General features: G+C 40.8%; 1 protein-coding gene across 1 annotated transcript; it reads right to left on the bottom strand.

The window, feature by feature from the left end:
* Nucleotides 1-5,368: 5,368 nt before the first annotated feature.
* LOC124636028 (kielin/chordin-like protein) lies at nt 5,369-13,933 on the bottom strand. The gene is made up of 4 exons (XM_047171985.1): nt 13,846-13,933; nt 12,972-13,091; nt 11,707-12,483; nt 5,369-5,427 (listed from the first exon to the last, which is right to left on the bottom strand). Exons 1-4 carry the CDS (start codon nt 13,931-13,933, stop codon nt 5,369-5,371), a joined length of 1,044 nt encoding a protein of 347 aa, XP_047027941.1.
* Nucleotides 13,934-15,532: the final 1,599 nt, after the last annotated feature.

Here is a 15,532-nt window from a genome sequence, read left to right as displayed (position 1 = left end):
TTCGTCCGATTTCGGAGCAGCTCGTCTCGATTCGGGGGAGTTCCGTAAAGTCGTACAATACGTGTAATCGCACGACACACAGCGCCGTGTCGAAGACTGCCGAACTGACACGACGCTAGACGATGCACGGCCTTCAAGCCACACCTCCGTGCCCGTCGGAGTGGGAAGCGTGAGGTTTTTTCGTTACGGAATTTCTGGATTTGGTCCCCGCGCTCAAGGCCTGCGATAGAAGCTATGCAATAGCTTAATAAAAATATATAACATAATGCTTGTACGTACCGATTTCCGGTGAGTAATTTTTGATAAGACCATGGTCTATCATAGGACGAAGTTCGACCAGTTCTTGACACCATTTTCCTCTGCATATCCAGTAATTGGATACGCATTTGCACTGTTTACATTGTTGATCATAATTTAAATCGAACCCCGTACACATTTTAGTTTGTCTCAAGGAATCTGAAAATGTTTAAAAAAATCTGTTTTTCCATGCTTTTCACTTACCGATTTTTTATGTATTTTATAAATAATAATTATACTTGTTTGTTCATTTATTTATTTTCTAACATATGATTTACATTTTTAAATATTAAATATAAAAATAAAAAACATTTAAAAATATAAAAAATAGGTTGCCACCGATATCGGGCACAGAGTCCAAGGTACCGGTGGTTAGGGTCCCAGAGACAGAAACCTCCTCACAATACGTGCCGTATCAAGGAGTACTGCCTTCTGAATCAGTCCCTTGATCCAGCCGCCCAACGAGAGCCTCCTGAGGTGTTCGTCGAGGCTCTTGGCTATTAAACCATTGGCCGTAACGACAATCGGCACAACAACAGCCGTGTCGACACTCCACATGGCGACAACCTCGTGCGCTAAGTCGAGATACTTTATTTGTTTCTCTTTCTCAGCTTTCACAAGGTTCTCGTCATGCGGAACGGCGACATCGACTATCATCGCGCGGCGCGCTAATCGATCTATCACCACAATATCAGGCTTATTGGCTACAATAGTCCTGTCAGTGATGATAGATCGATCCCAGTACAACGTGATATGGTCCTTTTCGAGAACTGGGTCGGGCGCATACCTGTAGTACGGTACCTCAAGGTCTACAAGGTTGTATTGCAGAGCAAGCTGCTGGTGGATAATCTTGGCCACTTGGTTATGTCTGTGCAAATATTCACCATTAGCCAAACGAGAACAACCAGATATAATATGTCTGATAGACTCACCCGGATGGTGACATGCCCGACATATGTCAACCGTCCCGTCTTTCACGATATATCTCCGGTAGTTATTCGTAAGGATAACTTCGTCCATAATTGCACATACAAACCCTTCGGTTTCTCCAAACAAGTCACCGAAGCGTAGCCAAGATACGGACGCATTGAAGTCTACATCGGGGCCATGAATAGCCCCGAAGAAGCGTCCGTGTAGCTGTTTGCTCTGCCATACTTCCTTGCGATCATGGGTAGTTAGTACCACAGGTCTGCGCCAGTTCTCATTTGCCAACGATAGCGGGGTGAGTCCTTTGTCCACTGCTACCATATCACGATGCATACCCACGTCGCTTTTGAGAAGATATTCTCTGAGACTGCACACCTCACGGTTGTGGAGCGTCTTTGCATTTAAAAAGCCTCGGCCTCCACATTTCCGTGGGATGTACAGTCTCATCACCGACGATCGTGGGTGATGCATTCGTTCTGCGGTCAGCAGTGTGCGGACTCTCCTATCCAAGGCATCCAATTCAGTTTGAGTCCATTTGAGTATGCCGAAGGAGTACATCAGGACTGGCATGACCCAACCATTATAGGCGCGAACCTTGTTGCCGCCTGATAAGGAACTTTTTAGGACCTTATTCAGGCGGCCAAAGAAACGCTCCCGCAATGACTGTTTCATGACAGCCACATTGATGCCTAACCCCTCCGCCATACCCAAGTATTTATATGTATCGTTTGCGGAGAGTGATCTCAGATTTATGGAATCTGAGAGTTGTACTCCCTCAGATTCCACAATTCCCCCTCGCTTTACATGCATGACTGCACATTTGTCCACACCGAACTCCATCCTGATGCAACTACTGAAATTTTCAGTGATCTTCAGTAGCTTCATCAGCTGCAGTTCTGTAGTGGCAAACAGTTTCAGATCATCCATATAAAGCAAATGGGATATAACCTGACTCCCTCTCCGCAAAGGATAGCCCAGCCCCGAACCCTCTAGCAATGTGCTCAAAGGGTTCAAGGCCAGGCAAAACCAAAGTGGACTCAAACTGTCACCCTGGAATATTCCCCGCTCGATCTTAATAGGATCGCCAGTCCCTTCAATTTGTCTACATCCTGGATAGTGAAGAACCGTTCTCCATTGCTCCATACATGACGCAAGAAAGGCGCGTAGAGTTGTATTTATTTTATACAACTCCAGTACCCTCCTAAGCCATGTATGGGGGACCGAGTCGTAGGCCTTCTTATAGTCTATCCAACATGTCGACAAATTCTTTCGGGATCGCCGAACCTGTTGGCTGATGACCATATCAGTGAGGAGCAGCTCCTTAGTAGCACGGGACCCCTTCTTACATCCATTTTGAGAAACTGACATAATTGAATATTTTTCAATATGTTGGTTTATTTTTAATCTCAAAATAGATGTAAGAAGTTTATAGACCGTCGGTAAACAAGTGATCGGTCTATAATTCTTGGGTTCCGCGGTACTGCCTGATTTATGGAGCAGATGGGTAACTCCTGTTGTTAGAAACTGTGGGAGCGACCCGGCTTCTAAGGATGACTGAAACTGTGATGCTAAACAGGGGTGTGAACTTTGCAGCCACTTTAACCAGAAATTGTGCAGTCCATCCGGTCCTGGTGATTTCCAGTTTTGCATCGGACGAACTGCACAGGCTACGTCGGAGGAGGTAATATTCACCTCCTCCATTTCTGGTATTTGTTCACACTCCCGTTCAACATCACGTGTCCAGTCACCCTCCTCGTGAAATACGGGCGTCGACCAGAGGTTGCGCCAAAACATGTTTGTGGCACCATCATCCGGCCGGTTCCCGTCCATCACGTATTGTTCAGGTCGCTCATCTTCGTCATCTTTGATCACTCTGGAACATACGATTCTGGGTGTAACGTTCTACCCGTCGTTTATACCTTCGAATACGGCTCGCCCATGCACAGACTTTTTGCTTCAGGAAGTCGATGCGCTCCGCGATACGCGGCATATATTCATGAGGACTGAGTCCAGTCCCCATGAATGCACGTCTCACAAAGCGCATCACCCGTGGTCGGGTATTACCCTCCCTGAAGCAATATAGTTTGCCGATGAGTACTCTGGCCCCCTCGATACGACGCTCAATCCTGCACTGCCAAGCTGGTACCGCTGATTTTGGTCGTGTAGCTCTGTTACTGTCAGGGAATTTGACATTAGCTACACGACATGCAGCAACAGCCGCGCAATACATAATTGAGTGTGTATCAAGGAGGTCTTCGCTGTTTTCAAAATATTTTTCCAACAGCGAATCCAGAGCACACACCAACGCCCTATTCTGTCTGTGCATAGGCAAGCGAGGTAGTCGCGGTCGGTTTTCAACGGGTGAGTACCTAAACTCCTGAATCGCATCCTCCAGAGCACTCCTCACACGTTCGTTGCACTGAGTACTTACCGTTACAGCCCTATTGTCCTCATCCCGTTCAACGAGATTGGACCGCGGCGTGACTCCGCCTGAAGGTGGCGGTGGCACCGCGGCCTGTGACGAGGTGGTGACCATAGGGCTGCTCAGCATCTCTAAGCGCAGCCGATCAAGTGCGGCGTCGTCCAGTCTGTGATTGCGCTGGATAACCCGCACCTGATCCGACAGTCGTTGGGTCGATACGTTGACGGCTGGCTCAAGCACCTGGAACAGAGACAGCATCCTATCACGGTACGCAGTGAGGTTAGTTCCTCCCTCTGTGGACCCGTAGTATGCGCGCATGACGTTCTCATTCATTTTCTGAGTCCATCTCATGCGCTGCACACAACCACCGGTAGCGGGGACCCTGCTAGGGACCTGATGGTCCCCCGATCCCAAGCCCGTCGGTGGCCGGCGTCTCCCCTGCCGACGCACAGGTGGTGGCGACGTCGGCGGAGAGAAGTACTCGTCGCTCGAGCTCGACGCAGCTGCAGCCGCCGGTATCACTGGTGGTCCGGGGTCCGGCGGCGGCGATGCGGAGCTGAGCGACGATCCCGGAGGTGGTACTCGTGCGCGTAGGTGGGCCGCTCTCGTCAACATGATTTGTTTTCTCTCACATAGCCGATGCACATTGCTGATTTTTTAAAGTGTTTCTTGTCGTCTTTCTCGTATTTCATTTTAGTCGTATTACTATTTTGCTTTTTTTTTTTGGGTATTTCAATACATTATGTATAAAATATATATGTAAATTATTAATTTTTATTGAAAAGATTTGGAGAGAAAAAAATGTGACAGTGACGTTGACGTTGCGTTTTGTATTTATTATTACTTGTTTGTATTATTACTGTTGTAATAATACTTATTGTTTTATTCCGACTCACGCAGATGCTAAGGCTACGTACAAACAAAACTGACTGTCAGCTGTTGAACGTCAGCATCTATAAATATTACGCATAACGTATCGTCGGTTAGATGTATACGAAAAAGTGAATTTGCATAGAAATCAATAAACTGCGTAACGTTCGCTTACATTCGGCGGCTGACAGTCAGTTTGGTTTGAACACAGCCTTATCAAACCACGTGATTGAAGCCTGCGTTCTAGCTATTGTTACTATTCTGGTTTAATTGTGCAACTGATCAAAACATTAAATACTCCTAACTTTATCTCTGCTTTACACATGATGTTGTAAATTATTAAAACGAAAAATTGCTCCTGTGGTTAAACCACTGAATGGATTAGGATATTTTTTTTTACAATGTGCCATAGTATATCATTATGTATATGCGATAGGATTTAATGTGATTGTGAACGACACACCCTGTATATCTGTTTGTTTTCCTTTCATTTCTATTCCTATTAATTTTGAAATAAGATATGTATCTGCAAATAAAACCGCCTCAAATATGATTTTCAAATTGAACAGTAAGTCGTTAATTTACCTACTAAGAATAAGAAAGGACCTAGTATAGAACCCTGCGGCACGCCTAATTGAACTGGTAGGCCTGAAGATTTAGCATCATTGATATCTACTCATTTCAATCTATGATTTAATTATAATTCTATAACGTTAGAGAAGCTCCGTTTTTAACGCCATTACAGAGTAACTTGCGTCAAAGCGTGTCATGGTGGACGCAATCAAAAGCTTTGGAGACGTCATAAAATACTCCAATTGCGTTAAAAGTTTTCACATGCATCAAAAATTTGGTTTAGAACAGTAACACCAGCGTCACTAGTCGAACGACCTTTAGTAAAGACACGTTGTTGGCTATGGGTAAGGCAATTTACGTTAAAATAACTGAGCAACTGCTTGAGCATTAACTTTTCAAATATTTTACTAAAAGCTGGCAGAATTGAAATTGGTCTGAATTTACCATATCGCAATTGTCACTTTATTTAAATGCCTGAATTTAATGTGTTTCATGAGGTCGTGAAATACACTGGCGTCAATGCATTTACTGAATATGACAGTTAGATAGGGTCCAACGATGACAATTATATTACTTAAAAGTTTAGTGGAACACCAAAATATAAAATCGCATTTTGAAAATGGAAATAGAAATGTATATGTAATGCAAATGGAAATGTGCTGTTACAAATTGACATGTTTAAATCAAATATGTGCCTCTTTTGTTCCATTGATAACCTATATGTTTTTTTTGTTTAATTTATTCAACTTTAAGTAATATTTCATAGAACTGGCGAAAATTTTAAAACTACAAAAACGATGTCCCACTGGCAAGGGGGTCACGGCCCCAGGTATCAAGGACCGAGACCACAGTAAGAAGAAGTTCCTGATCGGAATCAGACTGATTTGCTTAATTCGTTCATCTTTTAATTTGCAAATTGAGTCTCTTGGCTATTAAGCCATTGGCTGGATTGGCTATCGCATAATACATAAGACACTTCGTCGACTTCATGACAAAAATCTAGATATTTGAGTTACTTTTCAGTTCTCTTATTAGCATGGTGATGTCAACAATAATATTGCGTGGTGCACTAGAATTGCAACACTCATTGTGAATTTTCAGTATGACCGCACTACAGTTCGAAAAGAGTACACAGTGATGAATTTCATCTGCCTATTTAAAAATGGCAAGATGACGACTTTTTGCGAATTTAAGAACTCGTGACGACTTGCGAAGAAGATGTTAAAGTTAAATAACATACTTCGTTCGTAACAATTTTTGAGTTCGCAGTATTCTCGTTCATTATGGCAATAACATCTGTTGCAAGCGTCTTTCATCCACGAGGTTCCTTCTTTGCACACTCTTTTATCAAGATTTTTCTTCTCACAATCTACGTTTGAACAGCGCCAACGGTTGCGTGCACATTTACACAATACACAATTTAGTTTCATCAATGCGCCCGGTGTGCAGGATCCTTGAGGTAGAGCTTAAACAAATATAAGATTATTTAATAACTTATTAAATAGATTAAACTGTTTACAAGATTGTCGGGCATGTGCCCACCAGAACTACTAACTGACAGATTTAATAAGAAGGACGAGAAAAAAGTGCATGAAGCAAAAATGAGAATAGTTAAACAGGATGGATAAAATTAGTTTATCAAAGGTAGTCTGAAAGAAGCGCCAGTAATAGAAAAAAATAGAGGTCAGTGTTGATGAAAGTTGATGAAAGGAGAAATGGAAGAAAAATACATTTTGCGCCAAATGACTTGGGAACTCGGCAGAAGAAGAGAACAAGTAACTGACACTGCTCGGTGTTGATATATACATTTAAACTGGGCCGTGCGAGCGAGTAGTAGTTGTCAGTAAAGAAGACGTACCAGGTAGTTTCGGTGGTGTTGGAAATAATTCTCTATTGCACGGGTTTTTGGTGCAAAACCATTCACCCTTATAACAAAGGCAGCGGTTGCAGTCCACTGTTTTTCGTTGCCACTCTATACACTCGTTAATGCCTTCCTGACTCCTGACCGTTGGGGATTCTGAAAATAATAATAATAATGTCGGGACACCTTTTCACACACGGTTGGTTAGCCCCATGGTAAGTTATTAATTAACTTGTGTTATGGGTGCTAACACAACTGATAAATTAATATAGTTACACATATACATATTTATAAATACATATTGTAACACCCAGACCACGGCCAACAAGCATGCTCATCACTAGGGAATGCAATCCCGATCCCGCGGGATCCCGATCTCGCGAGATCTCGTGTAATTTTTCGGGATCAATCCCGACGCATCATATGACGAGATCCCGTTCGAGATTGACGGGATTGGGCGGCAGTGGTCAGCGACGCAACACACACACAACCAAGTCCTTTTGCACGTGTATCTACGTCCACGAGCTTAAACAAATTAGAATCTACCATTAAAAAAGAAAAGGATTTGTTTGAGTGAGCGTTGAGTCGGAGAGGGCATTCTCAGCAGCGGGGTACATTGCAACGGACATTAGATGCCGTTTAGCAGATGAAACTATTAATACCCTTTGTTTTTTAAGGAGTCATTTTCAAAATCACTCTTTTTCCTAATTCCCTTGAAATAAGCTTATTGTTTTGATTACCTAATTTTTCTACGTTAATTTCCTTACAACCTGATTATTATTTAGTTGGTAAGATTAAAGAATAAAGGTTTTTATTTTCTTTCGAGTGATATGTTATTTTAATTAACCTCACTATCACAAACAAGCAGTTATTAGCTTTTTCAGTCATCTGAATTCAATTTTTTTTTAAAATTAGACGGGATCCCGAAAATTCCGGGATCCTGCGGGATTGATATTTCTAATCCCGCGGGATCCCGAATTTGCAATCTCGAGTCGGGATTGCATTCCCTACTCATCACACAAATGTCGACCGAACCGGGAATCGAACCGGGACCTCAGATTCGGCAGTCCGGCTTGGTGACCATTGCGCCACAGAGGTCGTGAAAATAAATAGACTGAACTGACGACTGATGGCTGGCCTGATGGTTTGAAGCCAAAATATATCTATAGTCATCTTATTCCAAAAGGTAGACTTTTGCAGGATTTTATGCAACGTCTCACTAGTTGCACGGTCCCAAAAGTAGAAGTCCAAAAGGTAATCATCAATTCAATCAAATGTTATATTCGGTGTGATACTGACCGGATATCTTCCAAATCGTTACACCTCTACTGATTTTGTGCCCCATCAAACTATCAGCCGATTACAGTACTGCGATTCTATAAAATTCGAACAACAACTCGCATTTAACTTCGATTCGAAATGTAATTTCATACTTTAGGGGAGGTAGGGGAGGGATGGGCAGGATGGCATAAACAATCAGATTTTACAGATAATCAACTTTTATTGCCATTTCTTATGTTTGGCTAGATATAATCAAAGAGCTTTCCTAAAAATTACAATCAGTTTCAACATTACGAGATATTTATTAAACGGTTTTATTTATTATACGGTTTTATTTAGTTTAGCTCACCCCGTTTGTTTTATTATTTATTCTTGGGTCAAATTTAGTAATTCAAATTTCACCCTCCTCCTGTCAACCGATTGATCTGAAATTTTGTATACACCTTTAATTCCGATGACAATACAATATAGTAATATCAATAACATTGTAAATCCAATATGGCCGCCGGCACAAAATGGCACAACCCCCTCAATATGGGTATCAAATGAAAGGGCTACACAAGTAGAATACTGTCAGCAACCCCAGCGGGGCCCAACAGGGCCAAGGCCTGCCTGGGCTGCGGGATTGTTCGAAAGAGTTACCGTGGCCCTGGTACATAAAAGGCCTACGACGAAACATAACTGTTTTTAGTTAGTAAGAGTCTGGCATTCCCTTACCGCTGCTGACCAGGGAGGAGTCACTAGATGATTTTTGGCGTCGTTAAAAAAATAGACTTTTTTAAAATTAGATTGTAATAAATTATCAGGTAAGAGACCGTGTAATAATGATGCACTAAATGAATTAGATAGAATGAGGAATATTCGGTAGGCATTTTCATTAAATACTAAAAACTAGAAAATAAAAAATCGGTAAAAAAACTTTTAAGTTAAACGGTTTTATCTTATGTGCACTATTAATCTATTGTTTATTTACTAATCTATAAATTAAACTGAAATCCAAGCCTAAATACATAGATTCTAAAAAATACCGGTAACTTATATCGAAAATGTTTACAGAGGGAGAAATGGGCATCTAGACTTGCGGGTGGTTTGGGCATGCTCATTATGTTCAGTTGAGGATTTTTAACTATTGTCAAATACAGAAAGATGCAGTTTAAATTCAAAAAGAATGGTTTGCGACGGGAAATTCCTAAAGATTTAATACAATGAGCAATACAAGAGGTATCAAAAGGTTCAAAAATAAAAATAGCAGCTGATAAATATGGAGTCCCTAGATCAAGTTGGCAACGGTACCTGAAACAAGATTCTATAAAGGATTTTTCGCGCAGATTTATAACCTCACAAATTTTCACTGACGAAGAAGAACAAAAATTTACAAATTATTCATTACATGGTATGTCCAAGCCTCCCTACCATAGGGAGCATTGGACACTTTTGACTTAGTTTATAAAAAAAAATCGGTAAAAAACTTTTAAGTTAAACGGTTTTATCTTATGTGCACTGAAAACTAGAAAATAATAAATAGTTACTTACCTGTCAACCTACGTAGGTGGTCCTGGTCATATTAGACTAAAATAAAAACGTGGGGCCCATTAACTATTGCTGTAGTACTCTCTTCTAGAGGTATAATAGGTGTGGATTCCATCGACTTACTATAATCGTAACTGGAGATTTTGAGAATTATTTTATTATTCTACTATTGACAATTTATTAATAATAGAAAATACACATACCTTTCATTAGTTTTCTCTTTATAACGATCCGAAACCGCAACAAAATATTTAAGTACTTTTACGAGTGTTTGTTCTTGACATCTCACAGAAATGACAGATAGTCTATGGATGAACACCGTTACCAGTCGGTAACGTAAACTACCCAATAAAAAAAAACAAAACTATGATCAAATCAGAATAAAAGGACCCCCCTTTTATTCTGATTTGATCATGTCTCCCAACTGCCCATCTCTCCCCTACCTCCCCTATAGATAGACAGATTTTGACAGATCTGTCAAAATCTCGAGTTTAATTTAGTTCAACTTGTCAACACGCTCGAAAGTGTAGCGCTAGTGTAGTTTGACAATGTCAATCACGAAACTTTAAGGTAGAATTCCGTGGGTCGCGATTGTCGCAGCCGCGCGCGACAAAAGTTAACCTATGAAAATGTATGGCACCGCTGCCGAGGGCCGCGACAGTCGCGCGCGGACGACGAATTTCGTGAGCCGCTTGCGGCCGTACGCTTCTCAACATGGTCTAGCGCTTAATAACATCTATAGAATTTTAGTAAAACCAGAATTAAATTGTTGACAATGCCGCGAGCAGCTTACGAAATTCGTCGCCCGCGCGCGACTGTCACGGGCCTCGGCAACGGTGCCATACATTTTCATAGGTTGACTATTGTCGCGTCCACGGAATTCTACCTTTAGAACGAATGCGAAGTGAGAGTGATGTCGAAGTGAAATGTGAGATTTTATAGAATCGACGTACAGGGCGCAGAGTGCGTCCTCTTAGTATTAGCATTGTAAAACAAAATTCTCAACCATGCGTGTCATGTCTGTTGCCGCTGCGTCTGCCTAGCCTTTTCCCAAGTATGACGGGGTCGGCTTCCAATCTAACCGGATGTAGCTGAGTACCATTTTGATTACCATTGGATTGCCCTGGTAACTAACTGGGTTGAGGAGGTGAGATAGGGCAGTCGCTCCTTTTAAAACACTGGTTCTCAGCTGCACCTGGTTAGACTAGAAGCCGACCCCATCATAGTTGGGAAAAAGGCTCGGGAGAAGATATAAAGTTCATCCATCGGGTAGCCAGCAAACTTTTGAGAAACGGTACGTAATTGGGCAATTGATGACTTTGTTCACTGTCACACTTTTTGCTTCCTGAGGAAGAAACTCCACGCGTTCTAGTAAAACTACTTTAGCAATTTGTTGTTAGCACAATAATGTTGGGTACGGAAAAAACATACTTTTTGAGGGCTTCCGACATCTATTCGTTGAACAGTGCCATTGGTTACGGATACATGTACACTTCATACATTTTATTTGCAAAGTTTCATCTTTGGAACACTTTCGTTCAGGAATTGCTAAAACAAATGAAAAAAATATTTTTTATCTTGACTTTTGTTTGTCACATTTTCTGGCTTATGTCGATCCGTGTTGTTGTTGTTACAGCCTTTATATCGTCCCACTGCTGGGCACAGGCCTCCTCTCACACGGAGAAGGATTGAGCATTAATCGCCACGCTAACTCAATGCGGGTTGGTGATTTCAGACTGTTATAGTCCAGGTTTCCTCGAGATGTTTTCCTTCACCTTTTTATCAGCCATTGGTGTCTAAGTTATACTTAGAAAGTACTTACAAACTTAGAAAAGTTGCATTGGTACTTGCCTGACCTGGAATCGAACCCGCCTGGAATCGAATCGAAATGTCGATCCGTAGCTAAATATAATGTCAGATTTAAATAAATATCAAAAACACTTACAAGTTTGTCTATGTGGTTTGGTTGAGCAATGAATTAGAGTGCAAGCCCAAGTACCTTTAATACAATGGCAACTGTTGCAGTCTTCTTTTTTACTTTGTCCGGCTCTACACTCGACGGAGTTCATGTTTTTGTATTTTTTATTTTTATTTTTAATATTCTTCTTGCATTTTATTAGAGTGCAAAACCAACGACCGTTAATACACCCGCAGCGGTTGCAGTCAACTTTTTTAGTTTGTCCGTCTTTACACTGGACAGCGTTAACGTTCTTTATTTTTTTACCATTCTTCCCGCATTTCATTAGAGTGCAAAGCCAACCACCGTTAATACACGAGCAGCGGTTGCAGTAAATTTTCTTAGTTTGTCCGTCTTTACACTGGGCAGTGTTAATCTCCTTTTTATTTGAAAGATTCTTCCCGCATTTTATGAGATTGCAAAGCCAACCACCGTTAATACACCCGCAGCGGTTGCAGTCAACTTTTTTAGTTTGTCCGTCTTTACACTGGACAGCGTTAAGGTTCTTTGTATTTTTAATATTCTTCCTGCATTTCATTAGAGTGCAAAACCACCGACCGTCAATACACCCGCAGCGGTTGCAGTCAATTTTTTTAGTTTGTCCGTCTTTACACTGGACGGCCTCTGTTTCCTCTTTCTCTTTTTTGCACAGTTTTAAAGTGCAAACCCAATTACCTCCCTTACAACTGCAGTCATTGCAATCTTCTTTTTTGCTTTGCCCATTTTTACAATTGTCGGTGTCATGACTTCTAACTACTGCGCTTCCTGAAAAACAGGAGTATTTACGTCGCTACACTTCAACAAAGTCCTTTATCAGAACTGCTTGTTCAGTTACGATAAACGCGAAAACTATAGATTTTATTCTAAATATGAAACTGCAAGAAGATTAATTAGTGCCTTATAGAACAATTAATCAGTACTTTTTTAGATCACGTTTAATAATAAGGAGGTTAATGTTTCAAAATTGCCCCGGGTATTTATTTTAAGACGTAGGCGCTCACTATGATGGAATTCTGCCACCCTTCCATCCTAGACGCATCGGGCCTACATCAGAGGTGCATTTTGTTTCAAGAAGTGCTTAAAGAGCAGTCAACAAACTCAACAGGATATTTGAGGTTCAAAGAGTGCTGGGTCTGCGGTATGGTCCGAAACAAATCAGATCAGCTCAGTTTCAGTTTCAACCAGTAACTTTGGGACTCTCCCTTATTTGTTTAGCTATACTTTACTTAACTTGATAATTTGATTTTACTTACGGTACGCCTTTTGACAATTCTTTTTAGTGCAAATTTCAACTCCATTACGACATAAGCAATAGTTGCAGGAATCTATTTGGCGTTTTTCACCGTTTTCGCAAGGTCGCCGGTCTTCGGATTCTGAAACATAATAGACGTGTGTTAGGAACATATACAATGTACATATTTGATAACCTTTTGCTTTTTCGCTTTGCAGTTTGACAGCGATTGAAATGAAATGATTGTTTATTTGGAGAATAGTGCCGGCTTCTTTTTGGGCCGGCGAGTGGAAATAGATAATAAATAATGTTGTCCAAGGCCGAAATCGACTAACATTTGCGCACTCACTATTCCTTCACTCTCGTAGACCGATGGGACGGAACATCTGACATGGCCGGAGAGCGATCAGGCGCAAGATAGACATTAACGTGCTCTCCGATGCAAGGGTTTATAAATCCCAAACTTCCAGAATACGGGCTGCTTCGTGAAGGTTTTAAAACGCACCAAGCTTTTCGGCCCGACTTGGGAAACCAAAACGAGACCTCGTGCAGTACAGACCTCTTGCGACCGCGACTAGACCAACGAGGCAGTAGTATAAATACATTGTAAGTAATAAAATTAATCAATTGGGGGAGATCTTTGTCAAGTAGTGGACGTTTCAAGCTGTGAAGACGACAACGTATATGTATGTACCAATCTTAGGGGTATCGAGTTGCTCGGGTAGCTGGGCTGTGTGTTACAGCCTTTTTATCGTCCCACTGCTGGGCACAGGCCTCCTCTCACATGGAGAAGGATAGGCGGTCACTCCATGAAAAACACTGGTACTCGGCTGCATCCGATTAGACTCGAAGACGACAACAAAACAGGGAAAAGGCTTATAAAAATGTAGTCTTACTTGAAGGACAAATCGTGCCAGTGCATATGTACATTTGCCCAGCTACGCAGGTGCAGTAGTTACAACCCACTTTCGTCTTAGCTCCCATCGTGCAGAATTTTGCTGTAAAATAAATAATATTTGCATTTATTTTTGTTTTAATGGACGGCATCATTTCAGTCATACCTAGAAAATAAGTCTTTAGAATTATGGTGGCACACAGTTTAATTGACAAGCATTCAGAAGTATACCTTTGGAATTTCCAAAAAAAATATTACTTCATCTATTAGATATGCAATGGGATATTGGTTATTTTTTGTCAAAAATTAAACATAGGCTAGAATACGTGGGACGACAGGGCAAAAAAAATGTGATTATAATTATTCCGCATTTTAAAATGCGGATGCGGAAAGTATTTTTATTAAGACGCTTATATTAGCTTCACTTGTAACTATGTATGTAAGAAAATCTTGGAATCTTAATTTGACTCACTTCCCGGTCTCCGATTAGGGTGTTTGCACATGCTCGGAATTCTGATGACAATATATATGACTAGCCAAAAAATACCGGTCAAGTGCGAGTTGGAATCGCACACGAAGGGTTCCGTACCATTATTTAGAAAATTAGCAAAAAAATCACGTTTGTTGTATGGGAGCCCCCCAAAATATTTATTTTATTCTACTTTTCAGTATTTGTTTTAATAGCGGCAATAATAATACATAATCTGTGAAAATTTCAACTCTCTAACTATCACCGTTCATGAGATACAGCTTGGTGACAGACGGACGGACGGACGGACGGACAGAGGAGCGAAAACAATAGGGTCCCGTTTTACCCTTTGGGTACGGAACCCTAAAAACGTCATTATAAATCAAATATGGCGGCCTCCCCAAAACGGCGAACTGGCTATTGGAAATCCACCCCCATGATATGGGTATCAAATGAAAGGGTTTGCTGTCAGGAATTCGAAAAAGATATAAAATAAAAATAATAGTTTAAAAAACTAAAGAGCACGCCTTTAAAAAAATTAAATAATAACAAAAAACAAATAATTCCGACATTTAGTTTGATGAAAGAAAGCGTGGAGCGTTTATGTAATCTTTATTTTTTTTTGGACAATACGCTCCACGCTTCCTTTCAACGCAACACACATTGAGAATGGGGGACCGTGACGTCACGTCTATGTGTACTTAGAAGTGACGTAAGACAAAATTCAAACACAAAAAAAAAAAAACAAAAAGAAAATACGGTCGAATTGAGAACCTCCGCTTTTTGGAAAGTCGGTTAAAAAGAAAAAATACGTCTCCTTTATTTTAAGGTTACCTAAAAAACGTACTAATTATTTTGTTCCATTCGCCATGTATAATCCTTTTATTCTTTATTGTACACTAAAACATTTAAAAGACACACACAACACAGAGAAGACATGTATTAAGGCGAGCTTATCTATTTTAGATACACGATTTCAGTTACAGTAATTTTCTCAGAATGGATTAATTGTAATATTTACCTGCTTCGGTCAGAGGAAAACTTTGACCTTTAATTTCATCTGAAAAAAAAATTGAGGGAATTTTACTAGTGTACCTAGTTGTCTTGTTGGTAGGTTTGGTTTTCTCGGCTTTATGTCGGTGTTTATAGATATCCCGATCCGCAACCCTCATTAATTATAAAATAAAATGTATAACTACCAGTTATATAGGATGTGTCG

The sequence above is a fragment of the Helicoverpa zea genome, chromosome 13 (genome assembly GCF_022581195.2).
Source record: "Helicoverpa zea isolate HzStark_Cry1AcR chromosome 13, ilHelZeax1.1, whole genome shotgun sequence".
Taxonomy (NCBI): domain Eukaryota; kingdom Metazoa; phylum Arthropoda; class Insecta; order Lepidoptera; family Noctuidae; genus Helicoverpa; species Helicoverpa zea.
The sequence above is the reverse complement of the archived record's forward strand: the minus strand, read 5'-3'. Positions and strand labels throughout refer to the sequence as shown.

Bases quoted from the DNA above. Each gene is read 5' to 3' on its own strand.
- LOC124636028 (XM_047171985.1), bottom strand. From the start codon at position 13,933: ATGGGAGCTAAGACGAAAGTGGGTTGTAACTACTGCACCTGCGTAGCT. The intron at 13,092-13,845 runs GTAAGACTACAT...ATTATGTTTCAG, and splicing joins TGGCACGATTTGTCCTTCAA to AATCCGAAGACCGGCGACCT. The intron at 5,428-11,706 runs GTAAGTGTTTTT...CCTTACCCATAG, and splicing joins CAAACCACATAGACAAACTT to CCAACAACGTGTCTTTACTA.